The 24,514-nt window shown below is 35.0% G+C and overlaps 1 protein-coding gene across 1 annotated transcript in view; it reads right to left on the reverse strand.

Moving 5' to 3' along the window:
- Positions 1–14,055: 14,055 nt before the first annotated feature.
- LOC100368010 (uncharacterized) overlaps positions 14,056–24,514 on the reverse strand; it is a 59,176-nt gene continuing 48,717 nt past the window's right edge. Inside the window, exon 4 of the mRNA XM_002741927.4 lies at positions 14,056–15,260. Coding sequence (XP_002741973.2) covers positions 15,137–15,260 — 124 coding nt within the window. The 3' untranslated portion in view covers positions 14,056–15,136. The remainder of the gene's footprint in view (positions 15,261–24,514) is intronic.

A 24,514-nucleotide genomic window follows, 5' to 3' on the forward strand; every position in this document is an offset into this window, starting at 1 on the left:
GGAAAGATGACCACTGCTAATATCAGAATTAACATGTTTGATTATATTTAATCTATATATCCGTGGCAATTGATTGAAGTGTGTCATGTGTAATATTTCATTGCATAAATGTCACATTTACATAAATATGCTAGTAGACGTTTCTGAGTAAACCGATATAGTATACGTCTTCGAGAGTGTTTATATCACCAGAATTGACCTATAGGAAGTATGTTCATGGAAATGATAGTTTATATGATTTTATTGAATTACTAGAGAAAAAAAAACACGATCTGTAAAATATATCAAATTTTAATAAAATTCAAAAGTATGTTATCATGGTAGGAGTCTCAACTACAATAAATTGTTGTAAATTATCCAATGCAGAAATGTTGTCATATAAACAGGTATACGTAGAAAAGCAACGGTGTAGTAGCTTGATAGGTTGGACCAGAGTAAAAAATGTTCAAATTGAAAGAACGATATAAATTAGTATTGATTTACGTTTTTTTACTTTTCTGTATTTTTTACGCAGAAAAAGTGTTGGTAATGTTTCACGACAGCATATGTTCTTCCATTGTTTTAGTAGAATTGGTATAGACAGTAGATTACGTGGCAGCAGAATAATTTAATATTATTGTTCCGGCTCGGGGAACCTGCAAACTGATGCAAGTACGTCAAAATCTTGTTAAATCTCGCGAGTGAGCCATGCAACATACACCTCCCATAAATAGTGTTTCTCCGATGTTTGCCTGATCTATGTAGCCTTGGTATATGGAACGGTAGATGCGACAACTAGAGAATTAATCACAATTTATTGTTTTATTCATAAAAAAATGATTTATAAAATTTCTGTTAACCTGGTCTCCAACAGTCCGTGTTTAAGTGGGGTCTATAGTTCTCAATATCGTCAATCATCGATGACCGAAAACTGAAGATAACCGTTTGTAATCAGGATATGTAATCAGCAATCGCAAAGTTCGGGGAACGATCGAACGTTGACCGGATAAATGGAGAAACCACTTCAAAGCATTCATGTGACGACAAACCAAATCTACATGACCAAGTTCCATGTTGCTGACACCTGCTGTGCAGCACACATGTGGCACATAAGACGATTCAATTAGATTGATATCCAATTTTCTGAAACAAAAGCAAGGAACGCGAACCAGTTCCATATTTTGCTTCTTTATGAAATCAGTTGACAAAATTACCAGAGACTTGTCAATTCATGATGATGACTATGCGTTCATAGTCTCCTATGCGAAAACAAGATATTTGTAAGACACATCATGGCGGCGACCACATCTCGCACACTAGTATGGTGTGTGCTAAGCGGCGTAAGACACAACCAGGGGGTCCGCAGTACATAAACTGCGCTCTATGAATGCTCCCTAAATAACTGTTTTCTGATACTTCATGAAATCATACTGTGTAAAGAACCTCTGGCATATTACATAGTTAAGTTTCAAGAGACCAAGCTTGTTGACTTTATGTTCAAGAGAACGTGCTACGTATAGTTAATGATTAACCAGCTGCTTTAGCCGATATACCGAAGTATACAGTGCAGTGGCGGCGGCACCGCGGGGGCAGTGGGGCGGTCGTCTCTACGAAAAATAGGTCGTGGGGGCGTCGCCTATAACTCATCTATATTTGTCACTAAAGTCAACCACAAATTTCTGTAGAAATGCACACCGTGCAGGCCCTTCCGCGGAAGGCCCCGAAAACTTTTGCACTGCCGAGTTGTGAACTTTTCTGAAGCTTCCCGACATGCGGAGGAGTCATGTGATATGTCAACGCACCAAATATGGAGCTTGATTCTGTCGGCGTACGTCGGAGGCCGTCGGAAACTCTCGGAAAAAGTTAAAATTTCGGACGGACGCCAACGTTGCTCCAAAAAGAAAAGCGACAGAAGGAAATTCGTCCTGCAGGAAGAAAACGACAATCTTGTCATTTTTCACCCGTGGTCGAACGGAAGAGACTGTGACCAATAACAACCACAACCCTGATCAATCCGGAAGTGGTGAGCTTCAAGACAAGGTATGCATCTATTTTATTTTACAAGCTTGTTTTGGCATATCTCAGCGCCAGCTCTTTTAAATTTGATATCAAATTTATGAATATAATTTGTTATTTCTTACTCTTTTTTTCCACTGTTAAGTTTATCTGGGAGTGTGATGGGTACACAGCGTACTCCCCTACTCCCCGCTTCATACTTTGCTGGATTAAGATAAGATTTGTTGATACAAGTTGACTCATCTTGTATCAACAAATATTTACATCATGCAGTCTCAGGTGAAGAGACTCCGGCTGTCACATTGTTTGGGACGGCCTGAATTCAGAAATACTCTAAAATTGCGAAAACGAACATTTTGCTGAGGAAAAAACTATAAAAACTGCCGTATGGTTTTGTTACGTCGTGGGAAATTCACACTCTCCTGTTTTGTTTTGTTTTTATTGTTTTTTTTGTCATTGTTATGTCACCTTTTGTCTTAGAAATATGGAGATGTCTAGTAATGCTGTTCTGATTTTTTTGGGGTGAGACCTAAATTCAATGGAATGAACATTATTATTTAATGCATGAATACCTACTCAATGTTTTTCAAATCGGAAAACCAATTCATTCACAAAATGTGTTCTATCGACAGTTTCCAATTGTAAAGTAATTAACATATATACTAAAATTATGTCCTTTATCTTGTGGGTAGAAATGTTGTGTTGACGTCCACATGTTCTTGCAAGGAGCGTAGTTTGAGTATTATGTCAGGATTGTTCTTCTTGGAATTTGAGTCTACGAATTCATCAATCGGTTGTTTTGCTGAGGCGTACAGTCTATGGTCACTGTGGTCTAGCATACACTATGGGGGTTGTTTCTTTTCAGACAAGTAAATTGTTGATGGATAGGAACCATCATACTGCCTGGGTCAGATTCATTTTGACTGAATCAAGTTGACCCCGTGTTTATCCCCCATAGAGTCAATTTCAAGTATAATCGTAACATTGACACGGAGAACGCGTCATTACGAGTTTTTGGCAGGAGGTCTGGCGTTATCGAATCTGAAAAAAGCTGGATTGAATGTTTCGATAATGTACATACATACATGTCTTATTTCAAATCCCTCCGCTGCGGCCATGTTTTTTTTATGACGTGGAAAATGATGGTAGTATTTTAGCAAAGGCTAATCGATAAAAATAATTTAAGCACAGTCACTCTACTAGGACGGATAGGAGTGTGACTGTGGTTTAAGTCAGTGAATTGACTGCTAGCCCCAGAATGTCCAGTCCTGTTATCAGTATCCCATACTCGCAGGTCAAAATTCACGTATAGGGGTAACGCTTTCAACTTGAAACTCAATATCCCTCAGGCTGTTTGTGAGTGTTCACGTTTTAGATAACACAAATACACCAACATCTGTTGTTTATCATCTATGTGGGAGGTTTATTTCACGTTGGGAACACTTATGAAGAGCGATTTATAAATAACCCTATGCGCTTACACTTAATCTTGTGATTGAGTTCAGACTGGCATTCACGAGTGTGCTTTGGAATAATACACATCGCTTGTATCAAACACCGTTGATATTCGCGGGTGGAACGCATTGGGCCACTTTCTGTCTGAAATACCATTACCACAAAGACTATTTTGACTCGTAGGTAGTCATGTCACGGAATTTAAGAAATTTCTCGTACATGGATCTACAATCATCGAATACTTTGATTAAATTGATTTCAAGCCATGTGTTCCCAATATGTCCTGTATGACTCATTGTGTATATATCCATGAGATGACCCTTTCACGGAAGGTCAAACTTGGTCTTCTTCGCCGAGGGAAAAACGAAAATCGCTACATTACACTGTAAACTCATTCCATGTGATGATTATGTATGTCAAAAGTCTGTGAAACGATCAGGTAATTATAAATTTTAACTCATAGTAGCGTAGTCCGCCATTTTTGAAAAAAAATACTTTGCATACTTCGCATTTTAGCGGATTGATGACTGCAGTTTTACCCTGTGACTCATACTTTTAAATTTTCTACACATAACTTATACTTTCTTTATATAACTATCTGTTTTTAATATTCTCTCTTTCTTTTTTTTCTTCTACGACAGATTAGAGCGATGGAATAAAAAAGTGTACAGACTGCTTGACTTGTGAAAAAAATTAGGAAATGTGAAAATAAACAACATATGTATATATAGAATGAATTATTTTTTTTATTGTTTACTGTTATTATTGACTTTTCTCTCTTCCGTTTTTTTAATCGAATCGTTTATGTACTCGTATTTTTCGTGCCGTTAAAAATAAATTTAGCCACGCAACACATTTACATGTGTGTACGTATTTTTCGAGGGTCAATATTTCATTAGTGTTTACTTCTTTTGTGCAATAAACTCCCTTAGTTTTCAAAATGATGTGTATTTTATGAGCGTGTGTGTGTGTGTGCGTGTGTGTGAGCGCCCTCTACGATACATTCTGAAAATTCGTTCGTTACGTCCACGCTCTACCAATTAAAAATAATTGAAAATTATTGAAAAAAAAAATAATTAAAAAATGTATGGTATTCATCGTGACCTCGACACGACCTCGTATTCACATCAATTTTATGTATGCAAATGTATTCACAGTATCCCATTGTGACGTCATTCTCATTCAAATGACCCCATTTACGGCCATGGTCGCTCATTTATACTAATTTATGCACGAATTCCAATTGTGACGTCACCATTTATGCTTATCTATGCACGGTTCCCATTGTGACGCCATCTATTCCGTATGACGTCATCGCATCCAACTATGAACAGCGCCCTCATTGTCGTACTTATAGTGTATGCTGAACTACTAGTGTCCATCGCATTATCCAATACAGAAATGTCCCCTGGGCCCATATGAACCCGTCTCCCACACTGCGTGCTGTTAGACAGAAGATAAGGGTACCATTGTTGTTACGGAGGTCTGCTGTATGTATAACATTTTGTTCAATGTAACCATTCAATTACCCAATCGAGATTTTACAAATATACGCTAGTACATTAGGATAGGCGCAATTTGTTTATATACGATGTTAACGTGCACTATGCATCCTGTGTAATAGAAAAAAATACTGTATCGTATATCGATAATTGGCTCAACAAGATAATGATTAACCAGAGCTTAACTAGAAGTTGATAATTCGATGTGTTTAACGTACACTTTCTCGTATATTAATTTCAGAGGATGTGCCATCGCTGTTATTGTCATTGGCATAATTATCATACTTGCAGTGGGCATTGATTTGTTTGTCCTTTGGTACATAGGCAAACTTAGCAGCAGCATTTGTTGTGATGTCTGTATGAGGGACATAAGTAAACTACCGACTAAGAAACGACAGAAGTCATCCCCGGAAAAAGGACAATCAGCCAGCGAAATCAGAATGGACAGTCCTGAAAAAGGCCCAGAAGCAGAACACGTTTAGAATAGCATCAATTACTTTGTATAGTTAGAGTAGAGAAATCCTATATTTCCACTCACTTTCAGACTTTCGAATTCTTAATGACCTTTTTAGCGTGATTTGATATTTCTTTTTATAAATGTATTTTTTTTACGAAACAAAGTTTCCCATGCATACATAATATGCCGGAGAGATCAATCCTTGAGGCTTGTCTAGAAAAGCAATACAGCGTGTTACTTTCGTTTTAAGGATGCATGCTGTAAAATTACAAGTTGATAGATACAGTAACCTGCTATTCCTGTAGTCGCACACTCTAGCTGTGACGTGGAAGAGTCAACGCAAAGTCCATGAAATCGACAACTCTTGTGCGGTAGTTCATTTAGAATATTGTAATTTTTTTGAAAACATAATATTCATTGATGAACGACCCAGGAAAAACATATCGACACTCTGAGCAGCAGCATTCGCTTAAATAGAATTGCGCCATAGAATTGCGCCGTCGATAGAGGGCGAAACTTTATATAGAAAAGGTTCATATGGTCATAATCCGTCTACACCAATGCATTCGATGCTAGTAACATCTGTAATGTTTCAATTCGTACTAATTTAAAATTGAAGCAGTTTTGTAAAACTAAAGAAAATAATAATTATAAAAATGATCTAGTCGTTACATACCGGCGATTTGAAACATTTATTCCAAAATGCTCATTTTGTCTCATGTGACTCACTGTTACGTCATCAGTTGCGTCATCAGTTTGTATTTGCTTCTAAATAAGACAAGATGATTATATGTGTTTTCAAGGTGTTCATCGATTGTCCCACAGGTGGTTTGAGTGTCGCGATTTTTATTTGAATGAGAGATTTTACAAACCATTATTGGATTTCCACAGTTCAAGCTCACTGAGGTGCGCCACACACGGCACATATTACTGTCATAAGTGATTGTGTCACTTTTGTTTTCAGTGAAGTACAAATTCATATTTAAGTGACCTTATAGTCCGTCATTCAGTGGGTAAGGTTGCTAAGCAACACAGCTACCCGTGAAGAAAAATAAATATAATAAGATATGGTAACCATGAATGTAAAACTGTGTGCTAACCATGTGCTACTGTACGTTGCCGCCACGGTTAATACATGCATATCCGTCGTTTTCAGGGTATATTACACATTATGAGCATTAAACTACCATTCCCAAATTTAACAGAACATTGACATTGTCAAAACACATCATCTGGCTATGTAGGGTGTGATCGTGGAGCTCAAATTTTACTCAAAAGATTGGGCGTTATATGGAATTATACTACTCGTGGTGTACGAACTCTCATATTTGGCAGGTAACTTTTCGTTAACGGAAAAGATTAATTAAATTGGTTTTCATCATTGTATCTGACAGTACAGCTACCGTATCATATGTTCGCGTGACAACTATATGTAATTGACACCATGAGGCAGCAATGTAAATTACGTGTGAAAGTATTTGTATAAATGCAAATTGAAACACCAAAAACGTAATAAATTATTTTGTTTTGCTTTATGCATGTCAATATCAACAGTTATAACACCCCTTATTATACAGATATAGACCTTGAATTTGGTCTTGGCATTGACGCCACATTCACTTTGATAATAAATGTCCAAGACCCAATTTTATTTCATTTAACTTCCAATGACTAGTGTAGCTTCTTGTAAACTCAACCGCATGGTTTTGTTAATCATCGGACACATTGTATCTGACATTCTTTGAGTCAATGTTTCCTATGTCTTGACACTGCATTGTTTCGGCACATTTAATGAAAAGTACAACTGTTGTCACTGTCCAATAGACGAACTGCATTGCGTTTCGCTATATACCCATGCTGGTGAGGAAGCTTAGCTTTTACTTAATTACATTTTGTTGTTAAATGCACTATTTTTCAGATGCATCTATTACGTAATGAAAAATTAAATTGTAATTGTTGTACATGTATGTGATAATAACATATTTTGTCACCTCAGTCGTCTTCATGTCTTTAAAAAATGAATGCTCTCTGCCGAAAATAAAGCCATGTATCCAAGTTGTACAAAATACAAGTTGGTGCCTTTGTCTTCAAGTTATGCACAATTTGCTGAAAAAGGGCATCAACTTACGTGCAGCTGATAAAAAAAATTATTCACCGTTACTTTCCAATAATTATTATCAAAATTAAAAGATTCAATTTAACTGGCATAGAAATCATTGCCGTTATTTTCTATATAAAGATAACATGGGTATTTATTCAACTGTTCACTTTTCAATTGTGTTCACTCTTACTACTATACACAATTTTACAGATGTCATCATGACCAATTTGAAAAAACAAACTCTTGTCTGAATTGCTGCCTGATGTCTGAATTCTCGAACGGCCAAGCATGAACTTATGCTGAATGTCACATAGGATAGACGCCACTCATAACACAGATGCCTATAAAGTAAATTTAATCTCACGGGATCGTCGGAACGCGTTTGAATCCTGTAGCTTTGATTTTTAAAGTATGTTGTCATAATAATTTGTATATCGGTGGAAGTGTGCGTGTGTAGCGCAGTCACACATTTGTCACTTCATTCAGATGTCCGACCCCCTAATACAGTGTCTAAAATAAGCAATCATATTTCAAACTGTTTTATTGAGGGCGCTGTATTGAAAATATAAAAAAAAAAATAACATGCCAGTCATTGTCGCCCAAGTAATGTACATTTGCATTTAATTTATTAATAAACTTATAATACGCCATAAGTCCATACGACTTACTGGTAACAAAAAGTGGTAAAAATATATAGTATAGGTTATCTTTTGAATGTTATTGATGAGTATTGTTGAAAAGAAATTTTTCAAATCAATGGCCAAAGTTCATTTGACAGTATAAATTGTGATTTTATTGTCCAAGGCAACTTTTATTATTCTAATAGAGAAATTCAAAATTTTAGAATAAAACATTAAAATTAGCAGAGTGATCAAATATGTAAAATATTTTTCTCTCTTCTTTAATTCAAACGATTTTTCAGATTTAAATCCAAAATGCCTAAAAATATAATTTGTGCACAATGATTAACATTCATGTATCAATGTGTAGATACATATTATATATACAGGCACAAACATTAACACATTGGGCAAAACATGGTTTCTTTTTATATATCTAAAATATCTTTCAGTGTAATAGTATAATGAAAAACATTGTAAATGCCCGTATATCTAATAAATAAAAGGACGCGTAAAGTCAGTCTACTGCGTCACTCTGAGAATAAGAAACATACGAACGAACTAAGCTGTAAATTATGCTTCCTACCTCTACTATAAAATAAGTTCATTTTTTGCAAGTCTATTAGTTTTAATAAGTAAGACGCGTTCGTCATGTTTATAATTTGATATCATATATTTTTATGAATTGTCAAACGAATGTACACCTTAACCCATATTGATGAATGTCATTTTACTTTTTAGAGGTATGGAAACTCTTTAGCAACACATGGAAAATACGCAAAGGCAGTCTGCATGCATAAAATAATGCGTCCATGAATAATGCACCCGAAAGAGAAAATAACCCTGGCCTAAAACTGTATATATAATATATGAAAATATAATTCTTACATAATTAGTTCATATACAAAATACACTGTAAGTAATGCCAGATTTATGATAAAATATTGGATACAAACGTCATAATCATGATTAAATTGATTTACTAGTGAGTGTATATTCCTCTAAACGTTACCGAATATATGATTGCAGTCACAAATTTGTGTTAGCTGCTGAACGGCTATCAGAGGAAATTCGATTGGATCAATCATTTTATCTTACTCAACTTATAAAGTATGCATATTCCGCCAATCGATATTTTGCTGAACTTCGAATGCCACCTGAGTAGCCTGAATAAACCTAGATCCTATCTTTGTATATTACTCTATACTCATAGTAACACATGCAAAAATATTCTATGTTGCTTTGTTCATATTTACAAAACATTTTTAAATCGGTGAATGACCACGTGTATGCGAATGGTGTTACATTTAGCGTTTGAAAATTAATGCATAGCAAACAATCTTATAGACGTTTACCTCGTAGTTGAACAGAGTATAATAAAAAGCAAAATAATCTATTTCTGATAGAAAGTCCTCAAACACAAACAACCTTTATCTCAAGTTCATCTAGATTTAACATTTGATCATAATAGCATTAAAAATAATCCGCAATCTTATATAATATCTGATTATATAATTTGATTTTTTTGAACATATGCTTTTTAAATAATTACTGTAAGAATCTTTATACGAATAATGAAATAAAACAGCCAGCAAGTTTTCACAATATAATACCATATGTATGCCAAAACGTTGATGACATATATTAAATAAACTCATTAAATACGTTGTCAGTCAGAGATGTTATATTTTCTGCACTGGAGGATTGCTTTGGCAATAACATCATTTAGAAAATGCTAATAAATAATCGCAGTTCTTCGCACCTATCCAATAGAACAAGATGTTTCGAACATATATATCTTAACAGTGTATACAGTAAATACAGTAATGAAACACAGTGGCGACGGGATAACAAAGTATTGCATACAGAAATTAAAATGTACTTTTGCGATCTTGTTATTTTGGGGAAGTATGCACGTTTGCGAAGTTCTAAATATCGTTGTTATTACAGCATGTCTTTTTGTGTTTGGTTGGATGGAATTATTCGCAATGTAAATTACAGCATGAATCAATCGGTTTGGAATAAATAGACGTCTAAATACGTTCAACATCAACACTGGTGGAATATAAAGACACGGAAATGTCATTCTGTATATTTCAGCAGTATATTGAAGTAGACGAGTTGAATTCGCAAACGCGGGTAATAATTTCACATCAACTCATCATTGCTACTTGGATGTCACACAATATCTGTCATCGTCGAATTACGATTTAGTACTAATCTCGATTTAGTACTCTGTAACACCGACCACGATAACTCTTCCTGGAATGAAGAAACAGGTTTCTGTACAATAAAATATAGATTGTCAATTGTAAAACACTAACAATGTCGACCAAAGAGAAATGCTGGAATCTCCACCCAATGTTTTTTTCATAAATAACACATATGTGCCATATGGTTGAGAGCGCTAGTTCTATTGCGAACATGCACATACTGTGTTTGTCCTTTGACCTATTATCACTAAATAATACTAGGTATTGATAGCGAATATGTGCCATGTAAGGCTGAGAGCGCAGTCGACAATATTGCTTAGTCTTGTTGCAAAACTGACAACGCTAATTTAGTTAGACAGCGGGTATTCAAAGAAAAGCAACAACAAACTTTAGTGTTTTACCTGTGCAAATTTTTGTAAAATATAGCATCTGAATCTCTTTCGCGATTGTGTGTTTTGTGAATGAAATTAAAACATTGTGTCACGGATTTGTAACACTATCAGATTAATTAAATAAAGTTATAGGCCGTAAGATTTATTGGTACCAAAAAGGGGTACTAATCATGGATATACTTGGTAAGTCTTGGTATGTATTTTTGAATAATAATTCGGTCAAAATTCACTTAAAAATATAAATTGTGATTTTATTGGTTAAGCTACCTGTAGATTCCAATTTGTGTACAAGTTGTTCAACTAGAAACATTGAATAAACTATTTTACAACTTCTGAATATGTACGGCACTATGTATAGTATGTAAAACATTTTTTCTGGTTTTTATTATTATTATTTTTTTTATTATTATTATTTGTACGCGGAGATACATATTTGTGAGTCAAAGTGTGAATATTTATTGACAACTGATTTCTCTACATTTTCCTATACATGTCGTATACTTATCACTGTAATAGTGTAAGGAGGGACATTGTAAATACTCGTATATGTAATAAATAAAAATAAAAACTCACCGCTACACTAAAACTAATTGAAGTTTAAGAAGCCATTTTCTGGGATAGTATATTCTAAAAATACAAACTAACCTCCGACGTCGAATGTAAATGCAAATGAAATCGTTAAATAATTTGTAAATATTTCTTGACAGTTATAATGAGCTTATATAATAATATAAGGTTATTACGAGAATACCTTAAAGTATGCACGAAGACAGTACAGCTGAAGTATCGACCGACGCGCAGCGTACTGTCTGAGGGCGTATATTGAGATATTCATGTAATAACCTTATTATACATCTTTTCCTTCCAATGACACATCATGGGAAAGTCCCCTTAAACTCTGGTGGCAACCATGTTTGTATTTATTATTAGAGGACGCTTACGCGCGTAATCATTCCATAATTGGAATTCGCCTTTTCTAATATGGTAGGATGATAATACCCCGTAAAATACCGCAAAATTACGGAACGCTGTAACATATGGCGTTACGGTGACAGATGTATAATATAATAACTCTGCTGTAAAGGACAGGGAACAAATGTTCCGTCTCTGGATATATGATGGGTAACACATGCGAATCAGATTGTGTCCACTTTTCACTAGACATTGCCTCTTGGCGTTATGTCTTATGTTCCACATAACATTGCCTATTTAACACACAAAACACAAATTAATATTTCTGAAGAGATAGCATCAAGAATCTGGAACTCATCATTTTTGCAAATCATTAATTTTCACTAAAACCATCTGAAATTATTATAACCGTAGTAAAATTACATTTGCGGTTATTTGATGTACCTTGAACTGTTTAACTGTTACACATTATGAAAATAAGCGTTATCGGTCCTAGAGAGCGTCAATTGTATCACACACTGTTTCACATGAAACTAAAAATGCTTTGCCGTTCATCATTTTTGTAGTTTATCAGTGTTGATACATGTCACCTGCGCGCATACATGAGGCGGAAACAATGAATCACGTCCATGCAGGAAAGAGCATGCATGTGAAACGATGTGGGTTCTTTCCGTGCATGATGTACACCTTGTAATGTCTTCTCTTGTTTGCAATGAAGCACATATTTATACGCTCCACGTAACAGCTCCAATCACCAGCTGTTTCATCAAATGGTTCAATGCTGCCAATGGATGCCATCTTGTCACATGTAAATGGTAGTTGTCAAAAAAAGGAAAATATACTGTTCATCTGGTTACAAATTTGACAATCTAAGGCTGTGCAAATTGTAGAAGTATCCCTTTTGCCTTTTAAGAACAAATAAATCCCATACTCGTCGCCAATATTTGGGATTGCAATGGATTATCAGAAATACAGTACTCAGCAGACATTCAAGATAAGTGTTCTATTGTTCTGTACTGAGCATGTGCTGAATGTTCCCTGTGTAATAAGCATGTGCAGGAAACCAAGGTGTACTCTCATTTACATAAAAACAAGAGAATAATTACACACCTACGAAATGCTATTGAGGCTAGTTTGGCATGTGCTTCACATTGTATTGAATATATTCTGAAAGTGACAGCAATTAATATACAAATTTCATATTCTATTACTCTTAATGAATGATAGTTTTTATTAAAATCTTATCTTATGTCATCATAAAAATATACATTTTAAAAAATCAAACTCAAATTAAACAGAATTACATCAAAGACACAGAAAAATGTCAATCCAATTTGGTTTTAAAAACAATGGTGAAATGGCGATACTAATCGAATTATATGTTCAAGAGGAATTACAACATTTACCACACTATTAAGTGAACAAAATGATAGTGTGCTATTTCCATCGCGCCCTTTTTTATCCACTGATGTTTAATAAAAATCGGATAATACGGAATAATATACATGCACCAATGTTTTACATGAAAGTCGGACCAACCATTTCCGCACGTGTAGTTTAATTGGGGGAAATATCAATATATTTACAACATAATATTTGGGGGGGGGACTTTCGAACAAAACAAATGTTAACAAATCATGATATCCCTCCTAGCATATCGTGATACAGTTCGATATATTATTTTCTACAATTTATAACTGCGATATGTATTAATTTCACACAATTGTGTGATTGAAATAAAGGAAGGGATGTCCAACGATTTAGGACAACATGTAACTTGTCACAAAACATGCGATGATTGGGTTGCTACAATGAGCCTCCGGTAATCAATCACACATTATTGCATTTCTTCTTCAGTGTGATACAGTGAAATGCAACCTAGCTCGCAATTAGACATACCGTACGAAAGCATAGGTAGTTTCCATCCGTTTTGAATGAATGAATGAAAAAACAACACTAGGACATTAGTAAGTAGAGAGAAAACAACTTCGAAACAAAACCAGTCGTTAATCATATTTTTCATGCAAATACTTTCATGCAAATACATATTTGTATTTCCAACGTCGTTTTCATTCTTTGCTGACGCAAACAAGATATATTCAAGAAAATCTGCGTAAATATTGCCATAATATAGGCTAAGGCAAGTATCATTGTAGTATTTCCTCTCTTATATATCGTTGTAAAAATTGATATTGCACATTCAGGTCATCGATATAGGTGCACGAAATAACGTCTGTAATACTCGCTGCGGTTCAACATGTCTTGGTGTCGTGATGTATTATTCGAGATTGACACGGTTAATACGTTGGACAAACTAATTGAAAGTAAGAAGGAAAATTGGCTGTTGGATTCTGAACCCTGTTATTTTTTTTTTACTTGTAATTGAAAACGACCAGCAAATCGTCATAGAAAAAAAAAATCACAGTTTATTTTCATTTCAGCCAAATATCTATATTGTATATTGTCTTTTTTTATTAATTCACTTGCCAGCCGCGTTAGTCGTTAACAATATCAATGACATTGCAAGTACTACATTAAAATAATCGATTACCCGGCAGTCTTTGCAAATAATTCAACAAGAAAATGTTAAGCTGAGGTGGCGACACTCACTAAACAAGACACAAATGACAAATGGATAATAATTTGCCTCCCAATTATATTTTATACGATTTACATTCGTGTAGTGTAATATACTCCATACATTAGTATACACACTATGTCAGAACCCATTAACATTCATAAGAACTACTTGTCTACAAAATACACATGAAATATTTGCTCAAATTTGAGAAAAAACCTCCTGGCGCTTTGTGAATAATTTATTTTTAAATCCATATTCATTTTGTAATCATTTTTTTTAACGAGGATTGTCAACAAATCACGGTTTATCGAAGTCCCCTGACTTCGTCGTTTGGGTTGCGTGGTCAAATAATGTTGATTGAGAATAAGATTGCATCGTTCCTTCTACTGCGGCAAATTACGGTAATTCACCATAAGTGGACGTATTCACATTCCAGTGTTATCTGCGTTTGCAATCGGTAGTTTCACGTAGATGTATCCTCCATTAAGGAAATGTGCAGTTTTAGAGAAACTGGTAATGCGAAGAGAGATACATTTAACCTCGTTTTCCGGGAAAAAAAAGGTTGTAACTAGTCACATCCCTTTATCTGTCTAGCTTCTTATTGATTACAAACACGCAGTAGGAAGTTCTTGAAATATTTACTTCTAAAATGACATTTGCAAAATCGTAAAGTCTTCGGTGATTTCCTCGGAAATAGTCGCAATTGCATATTATACGCATGTGAACGACTTCTTTGAGACCTAATTGCAACTGTGGAATGTGCGTCACCCTTAATGACATGTAATAATTATTCAATATTTGTCTTTAATTTAGAATGTTTAATTTGAGCTTCCAGACTTAGAAACGATTCAACTCGTTATGGGCTCCAACAGGCCGGCACACACAACATGTCTACAGCATGGCTCTACTTAAATCACTTTCCTACAACAGCTTGTGATACAGGAGCAGAATCCGCAACAACAGCATATAAGGCATCCAACAATTACTAAGACCGCAACAACCCCGATGCAAATCAGTACAATCGCCCACGTTCTGGAAAATAGAAAAAAATAATACATATATAAATGTGAATGCTAGTACTGAATAAACGGCGGTGTGTTTAATACTGTGTACAGGTTTGAGGTCGGGATTCACTAGGTATTCACACTTATCTGTTATTAATTCTGATGTCTGTAATACAGAAATGGTATGAGGGTATTTTCACTGCGATAGACTAATCTGAGTATTGTATTACAAGGAGTAGGCATAAATAACGACAGACAGAATAACCGATCTGTGAATACTTGGATCGAGGTGTAAATTGAGAGGTATGTGGCAAAATAATAAAGACGATTTGATAGGAATGAAACGCTACCCATAGTACATGTTGAGTGCAAACAGCAACATTAATAGGAGTTCCTGTCGAGAGTAGTCAATCGTATTGAAGGAGATAGCATACATTATTGATTGATTCATAGTGACAGTAAAAAAAACAACATAGAAAATTGGAATCATAAAATGTAATTTCCTATAATCGAGAGGAGTCTCGCAGTGGAAATAGTCAATGCGTTACTGTGTGGTTTCAGTAATTAAGGACAAAGACGAACGTACATCGCAGTCACAAACCTTTAAAACAGTTTGAACCGAGTTGACATTCTGTACTACTAAGCGTACACGCAATGCATTTTTGGAAGCAACTTCCCGTGTATATAATGAGGAATTGCTATCACGCTGGAAATACGATTGCACAAGTAATTGGAAGAGGAAAACGAAAAAAACGTATACATTTTAATTCAATGTGCAATTTGAAATGATATATTGTCAATTTCAAAAGAGCTTTTGTATCGAATATATACTATAATCGGTAACCTGCTAGCATTCTGATTTATTGACCAGAATGAAATACACAAAGTTAATCAAACATAAATTAAGGAAGCCAGTGTTTCATGCGACTGGCCTCGCTCTGCGACTTGCCGAGAAAATTGCCAATTACAATATTGTATTGGCGTACGATAGTGTGCTCTTTCTTTTACCATTCTACTCGAGTACACGACTTAGAGTAATCAGAGTGACCACTATAATAGCAGTTGCCTTTCAAACATTATTGGTTGTCTTTGATAAAATATAGATTTGAAAACAGGTCGGGAATTCAAAGAAGAGCGTTTCCGTCGCAGTCAAGGGTCATTAGGTCCTCATTCGTTCACGTTTGAGATGATACCATTTATTTTGCGGTAGGGTGCGCTACTACTGTGTATATATTAGTATAGGCTTCCTGGTGAGCATTCGACATTTAAATGTACAAGACATGGCACCGTGTGCGACTGTTTATTGCATTGTTTAGATAGGAGAGGTTTTTAAAGGTAAAAATCAATCCGCTGCCATCGTTTATTTGAGGGTATATCAATAATTTACATGGGAAATTCAGAATAACCACAAATGGCAGGTAACCAATGCGTTGCAACACTTTTCTGTTAATGGATATTTTGGCGCAACATTTAAAGCGGGGCAGTCGTCACCTGCACATGCGTCAGATGGCCATTGCGTGTCATTGCTTACAAACAAGCGTCTACCCATGAGCCTCTGCGTTTTAGCGTGTGTTGTTATCGTCGCTTGGGACTGAATTCCCGCGCGTGCGCAGGTGACGTCCCTCCTGCTTTAACACGGTTACGTTAACGTTGCAATGTGTTCATAAATAATTAAATGCATAAATGCAAATGAAATATACGTCACGGCACCACATCGAGATGTCGTATATACTTATCGGGATTGACCTAATGTGAGATTTAAAAATATTCATACATGGTCAAATGTTGTAGATCATGTACTTATGCATCTGAACTGCTCTGAAAAGCTGAATGGGCTTATTGCTTCACCCGTTCCACATGCCAAACTAAGATGAGAATAGATATGATTTTACAATCTTTTCTAGATTTGACCGTCATTACAATCATTTCTAAGTTAATATAACATTAGTAATTTAAACTAAGTTATTATTTCATGTTAACATGTGAAATTATTATTCAGAAGAATGATGTACAAATTAACGCTTATTTCACCTTGTTGACGAATATCGTTTTTTAGCATGTCCCACTGTCTGCATGTCTGGATACGAGCCATATTGACCTCATCTATTGTTTGAAATAGAGGGCTTTCCGTGTTATTGTGCTTCGCAGTGATAAGTGGCCATACACGTACAATTTCTTGAGCACGAGCCGTGTTTCATGGCTCATATCGATCTGATATTTTGTTTGCCCGTATACTAGGTATTGAAACACGTTCGTCTGATATCGTATGGACTGGCTGGAATTGAATGTTTTTATATTTAGTTGCGTTCGCTGAACACAAATGACATGATTTCTACTAGAATAATATAATCCACACATTTTTAAAAAACGATGTCCATTGATTCAATCAATACCCTCTTGACATTATGTTATTTCAACACGTTTTATCGATGTAAGACTATCCTATTTTCCAATGCCAGGATTAGTGACTTAAACCATCGATAAGGGAATGTCAGTTCTGTCTCGATGCATCCTCATTTTCAAATACGGTTGTCCTCGCGCCGCGTTGTGTTCAATATAGTCCCATTGCTGTATGCACAAGGCGTGTAAAATGCATAATTCACACAAGCGCCATCGTACGCCTGCACGGTGTTGTTGCTCGGACATTCTTCCGTCCTCAGTGTTTTGCCAGAACATTCACACTCAAAATTCAAGATGACGCACTCAGAAAACATCCGTTCAACTACTGAGATTATTGTAGTGCAGTAATCGTCGATACGCTAAATTTACGAACTCGTTTTCAAATTTAAAAAATACAGGTAAATCGTTCGGCATCATATAGAATCGAAATCAAGTAGCAAGTAAGATGTTAGCAAAGTTATAAACAAATGTATTATTAATATTATCATTTCTGTATTAATATAAATATGAAAAATAAATATTTGTTTATGTATAATTTATGATCAGCAAATACATTCACTGTTAGTGATTGTCGGTATTGTCACGTGGCTCTTGGAGGCTGAGCGTAGTTGAACAATATTCGTATCTCTATTCGATTATATTCCGAGGTCGCCATTAGACAACTCAATATTTATACAAGAATATTTCATCAATGATGTGTTCTGAATTGTATACACGACCTGCTTTACATAGATAAGTGGCCATACACGTATTATTTGCCTGTTTTATCCCCTTGGGTACGAGCCGTATTTCATGGATTTAACACGCGGCTCATATCGATCTGATATTTTGTTTGCCCGTATGCTAGGTATTGACACACGTTTGTCTGATATCGTATGGACTGGCTCGGATTAAATGTTTTTATATTTAGTTGCGCTCGTTGAACAGAACTGACCTGATTTCTACTAAAAGAATATAAACCACACAAAACGATGTCCATTGATTCAATCAATACCCTCTTGACAGTATGTTATTTCAACACGTTTTATCGATGTAAGACTATCCTATTTTCCAATGCCAGGATTAGTGACTTAAACCATCGACAAAAGAATGTCAGTTCTGTCTCGATGCATTTCCATTTTCAAATCATTATGCGGTTGTCCACGCGCCGCATTGTATAGTCCCATTGCTGTGTGCACAAGGCGTGTGTAAAATGTATAATTTACACGCGCATCATCGTACGCCAGCACGGTCTTATTGCTCGGACATTCTTCTATCACCAGCGTTTTGCCAGAACATTCACTTTAAGATGAGGCGCTCAGACATCATCGTTTCATCTCCTGAGATCATTGTACCGCAATAAACGTCGCGACACGTGTTAACTGACTAACCAATGTATTCGTCGCATATGAGTCATCGAACACGACAAAGGAAGTCGGCCATGGTGTTGTGTTTATTTGTTTTCAAATAACTTAAGCTGACGAATTTGATTTGCATTCTCTCGAGCATTAATCCAAGCATTTTTTACGTATATGTAATGTTTCACCATTCATTGCACTTTTTTTTTGCAAAGCTACGCTAGATATATGAGTTTCTATTCTATTTTATTCTATTCTATTTTATTCTATTCTATTCTATTCTATTCTATTCTATTCTATTCTATTCTATTCTATTCTATTCTATTCTATTATATTCTATTCTATTTCTATAATACCGAGTTAGCTATCAGACAAGGATATTGCATCAATAATGTATTCTGACGAACGAAGCCAGCGTGCGAAATCTGAACCCCACCGGTACAGGCAACACATAACGAAATAGTTGTTATACATGTGCTACATATGGCAAAATGTAAAACCAAATCACAGATGATGTATTTCATTTGGCCGTGAATGATGTCACAATACATTGTTTAACAATTATTTATTATTAAAATATCAACCAAATCTTATGTAATAAATTATTTTGCGATCCAAAAAAAAGTGTTGGAAAATTTACAAATCAGTGAGTCGCATCGGCCTTACTAAATGCATAATGTGAACTGAACTACACACTTCAACGTTATATTAATTTTAAAACATTGAAACATAACATTTTATTATGTTACTTGCCATAGAAATGTTATTTACTTGCATACATTTGATACAGCTAAAATTTATATCGTATGTTAGTAACAACTTCACTTTAAAGCGGGAGGGTCGTCACCTGCGCAAACGACGATAACAACACACGCTAAAAACACAAAGGCTTATGGGTAGACGCTTGGCCATTCGAAGCATGCGCAGGTGATGACTCGCCTGCTTTAACTTTTTCAACGATTAATCACTAATACAGGACAGCAGAATACAAACTTCAAAAATCGTGCTACATAAAATAAAGTAAGTATAGCCCGAACGGAACTCACTTACTGGAGATGTTCGATAATAACATGAATAAATGTTTATTTTTATTCTTTGTATCTGATAAATGAGATATGGCGATTACAAATCTCCGATGAGCGGAAACACACAAACATACATTGTTATTCTTTTCTTTATTTCAGAAAATTGGTCTGATATCTTTTTTTCCGATAACATATCTACCTTTATTGAATATACGTACGTGTAGTAAGCCGGTTTTAATAACGTGGCGGCGATATTAACTACGGTGTGCTGAACTGGGACAATTGTTGTGATTTTCAATATTTTATCGTGCTTGAAGGAGCAGAAATCTTTTAATTACTTATTCAGTAACAATAAATATCAGAAGGAAGTTTACGTATATAAAGTAAGCGATGTCAGTAAGGAAATCGAATAGTACTAGATGAGGTCCGATAAATAAAGAATAGCACATCGCATTGATGGAAAGATATTACCTACAATGTCTACCAGGCATGAATTTAAAGCTAGGCCGAAGCTGCTCATTGTATCTTTGAGCAACAGTGCATCCAAACATCTCTGTAAAACGGTTGTTGAAAGCTGTTGAAACGTTGAAAGTATTTTCCTTGCGCTGTGCTAAGTAGACTTTGAGCTTCAAGCTCTCGCCCTAGCCTTGCGGTGACAACAACAACAAACTGACTAGTTTGACGGTTTAATGGGCAAATACATAGTCATACAGAATGATCGTTTGCAGACAACCTATCTAAACCGTTGTACACACAATTGGCGTTGTTGTTGCTGTTGAAATTTCAACACGTATGAAAACAGTTGTCGTGTTCGGCGTTAATATTGCTATGTGCATTTCCATAATGTGTCACAAACTTAACAACTGAATATTTCGAGCAACCAACCGATCGTAAAATTAGTTTCAAAGTTTAGTAAAAGCGATATCTCGTTGTAAGCTCAAAGTAAATTTAATTCGAGCTTGTACCATTATTTACGTCCAATAACATGGTTCTATTACACTCATGCTCTCTATTATTGCTGCGTATGATGTAAACAAAGTGCTCGAATGCACTTTATTTAACATTCAAAAGCGTCCGTGATATATTTATATAAATTTAAACTGAATGCTAGATGAGGCTGACATTGAGGACGTGCTTTTAAGGCGGCTTTATTGTTCACACGTGCTAAATCCGTTTCTGCATGAACGGGGTACTGGTCAAGACTTGCCATTTTAGGGCTACTTAAAGTAAATCGACTTATCTTGTTCACACGTGTTTCAGCCGGGGTCACTATAAAAACGGCCTCCAAACCTACTTGTTGGCACACGTGTGAACACGGTATAAGTTTTGTTTTCATTTCAATTATTCTAATTGATGCATATTCGCAGATGTGAACAAATGTTTAATATTAGTGATAATTTTACATCGTTTCTAGTCAATCAATTTGACCACTTCAATTAATCTATTTACGTCACCCATACGATACATGTGTCTAAATTATATTTTCACAGGATCTAAACAATTGAAATTCATCGTCGTGAATGGAAATAAACTCCTATCAAGCCTTGTTCGCTTGCACGCTAATGCAGACATTATAGTTTAACCATTGTGCAGTAGCAATTGTGAAGTGTGATTGGAGTATTTGCATTCTGTGGATAGTATGCGTTTGGCTATTTATACTGGACTAAACAAGGTAATGCATACACTATACTAAAACTGTAAAGGAAATTGAACGAGCTGTCGATAATCGATATTATCATTTCTCGAATTTGTATGCAAAGAAATGTGTGATCGCTGAATAAAAGGATTTTTTTAATAGATTGTTTTCCTTATTTTCTACACAATATCGACACAACAAGCGTACACACACAGAAAAATTGAAAAAAAAAAACAAGAATGAGATGTGTGCTGTTGTAATGTTTTCTATATTGTACCCTTCAATGCCAGCTGTCATGTCATATTTGTACTATTTTAATACAAAAATGTTAATTTATATTTACAAAATACCATTTTCCACCTTAATATTTGTAAAATTGAGCAGCGCTTACTGCTGGCATTGAATAAGTGGCCATCCGTTAATCCCATTTCTGATACAGATATAATATTTTGTCCTCTGTTAAAGATAAATTCACGTTCTATATGTTCATGTTCTACATTTTCTCATCTCCCCTACATTTGTACATATACATGCTTAAACAATAGAATAAAATGATTCAACATGATATTTTTTTAATTCATAAATGCCAAGTATAATGTTTTGTTCATTGCAAACTGTATTTGAATTGCAGTTTATCTGCAGTTTTTCCCACAAAGACTGTACACAATGGCGTTCTACGAACAAGTGCTCTCTGGTTTAAATTCCTGTGTGACACATAATACATAAAGGGGAGTCTACCAACATCCATCCAAACAGTTTTGAATGTATATTTGTATCTATCGATGATTTTGAACTGAAAGGCGGCTCTAAGGTCTGCTGAAATTGTAGTAGTGTACGGTAGACTCAAATTCTCCTGATAACTACTGGAGATACATCATACAGTCCCTCCAACCTAGATTTAATCGTTCGATAATCTATTATATTATAGCACATATACATATATACTCGTTCACTTGTTAATGAATTGATATGTATATATATGACAAATTAAAATAAATTACATTTTCTGGTTCAAACCGCTTATGACTGTTATTATGAATTTGAATTTGTTCACTACTATAGGTATTGCGGAGTTTAGTCCCTGAATATGTAAATAATCTGAAGTTGATAAGCCTTTTGTTCGCCAGTAATTCCAGTTGGGAAGGCTGCTCCTGTTGTCGAATAAATCAATAATTCTATTAATATTTTAAATTGCCAGTCATTTAAAATAAACTGAATGATTCCAAATTATTAAGGCCATCGATGGTCTATTATATTGGGTCAGTGACAACTTGTACAAGTGTTTCCCATTCAAGGCGGATCTCTATAATAAATGGCGAGAAAATTCTCTTTAGTTCCTGTACACCGTAAGTACAGAGAAAAAAGTATGTTACCACCAACATTCCATAACATATATTGCTTAATCACCTGCCTTCCGGCTTGAAATCCCATGGTAAACTTTTTAATCCATTAAACCCCTAAGCTTTCAGAAATGAATTGATTCAAATCATCTTTAGTCCACCCTTTTCAATGTCTGCAATTACTGTATTACGTTTTACTTTGTCTTTTCCGTTCCATATAAAATAAAACATTATTTGTTTTAATTCCTTAATAACTGTCTTAGGGGTTTGAACCATACACAATATTGATATTCCAAACGTTTTAAAAATTTGTATTCTCCCGATGATAGACAGCCCCCCCCCCCCGATCATAAACCACAGATTTGTTTTAGTATTTTTAATTTACTTTAAAAGTTCTCTTCAATAAATTTCTTAACGTCATATGTTACGTAAATTCCCAATTTTTTTTTATTCCAATTTGTTATTTATTTATTTTTTGGTTTATGATCATAAACCATGAGCAGGGCTTCTGTGTTATCCTCGTTAAGTTTCAAACTCGAACAGAATCCATAATTAATAATAATAATACAAAATTTAATATAAATTCATTGTTAAAACAGACAGGTGATATCATCCACATACATTGCTAACTCTATATGTTTTTTAGAAAATTCATAACAAACTATTCGTGGGTTTCTAGAGATATTGGTTGGAAATACTTACTTACAAAAACTACAACAAAAATGTAGCCCGATAGGGGTCACCTTGGCCCTGTCGAGCGGGAAATAACCATTAGTGTGCCCATGGTTCATAACACAGGAAGATACATTTTTATGAAAGGCTTAAACCCACCTTATTAATGAATCTCCAAAATTAAAATCCTTTAATGCTATAACAATAAATCATTTGTCTATATAATCAAATTCTTTATGCAAATCTAATGATAACAAAATTCCAGGTCTGTTGTATTGCTTTAAATACCACATGACATCCAATACTGTTCGTACAGCATCCCCAATAAACCTATCTTTTACAAAGGCACATTGATCTGAATGGATAATTGAAGGTCAAACTTTTATAATACGCATTGCCGGAGCTGCTGTTACACTTCTAACACCCACATTAATGAGAGTTGTTGTAATTTTGGAGTAATGTTTTATCTTTTCCTGTTTTCGCAGTTAAAGTAATGACATCTTGTTTTTTTATGCGAGTTATTGGGCTGTAGTTTTGAAGTAATATTTTATCTTTTCCTGTTTTCGCAATTAAAGTAATAATACCGTGTTTTTGTGTGGCTGTTATTTAAACTCCTAGCCGCATAGTTACCAATTACATGCCAACAAGTTTTGTAAAACATCATTGCCTGGTGTTTTGTTATTTAGTAATGATTACAGGATGCAAGACCAAATAGCATTAATTTAAAGTTCATCACACAGCATTTTAGCATTCAAACTGAGTTTTGATATGTCACAATTGTGCAAAATAAAATTTGCATTATCGTCTAGTAAATTAACCCTCTTCGCGGAATATACTTTTGAATAAAATTGTTTAATTTGCCTATCTATGTC

Source organism: Saccoglossus kowalevskii, chromosome 21, assembly GCF_978046115.1.
Source record: "Saccoglossus kowalevskii chromosome 21, keSacKowa6.1, whole genome shotgun sequence".
Lineage (NCBI taxonomy): Eukaryota > Metazoa > Hemichordata > Enteropneusta > Harrimaniidae > Saccoglossus > Saccoglossus kowalevskii.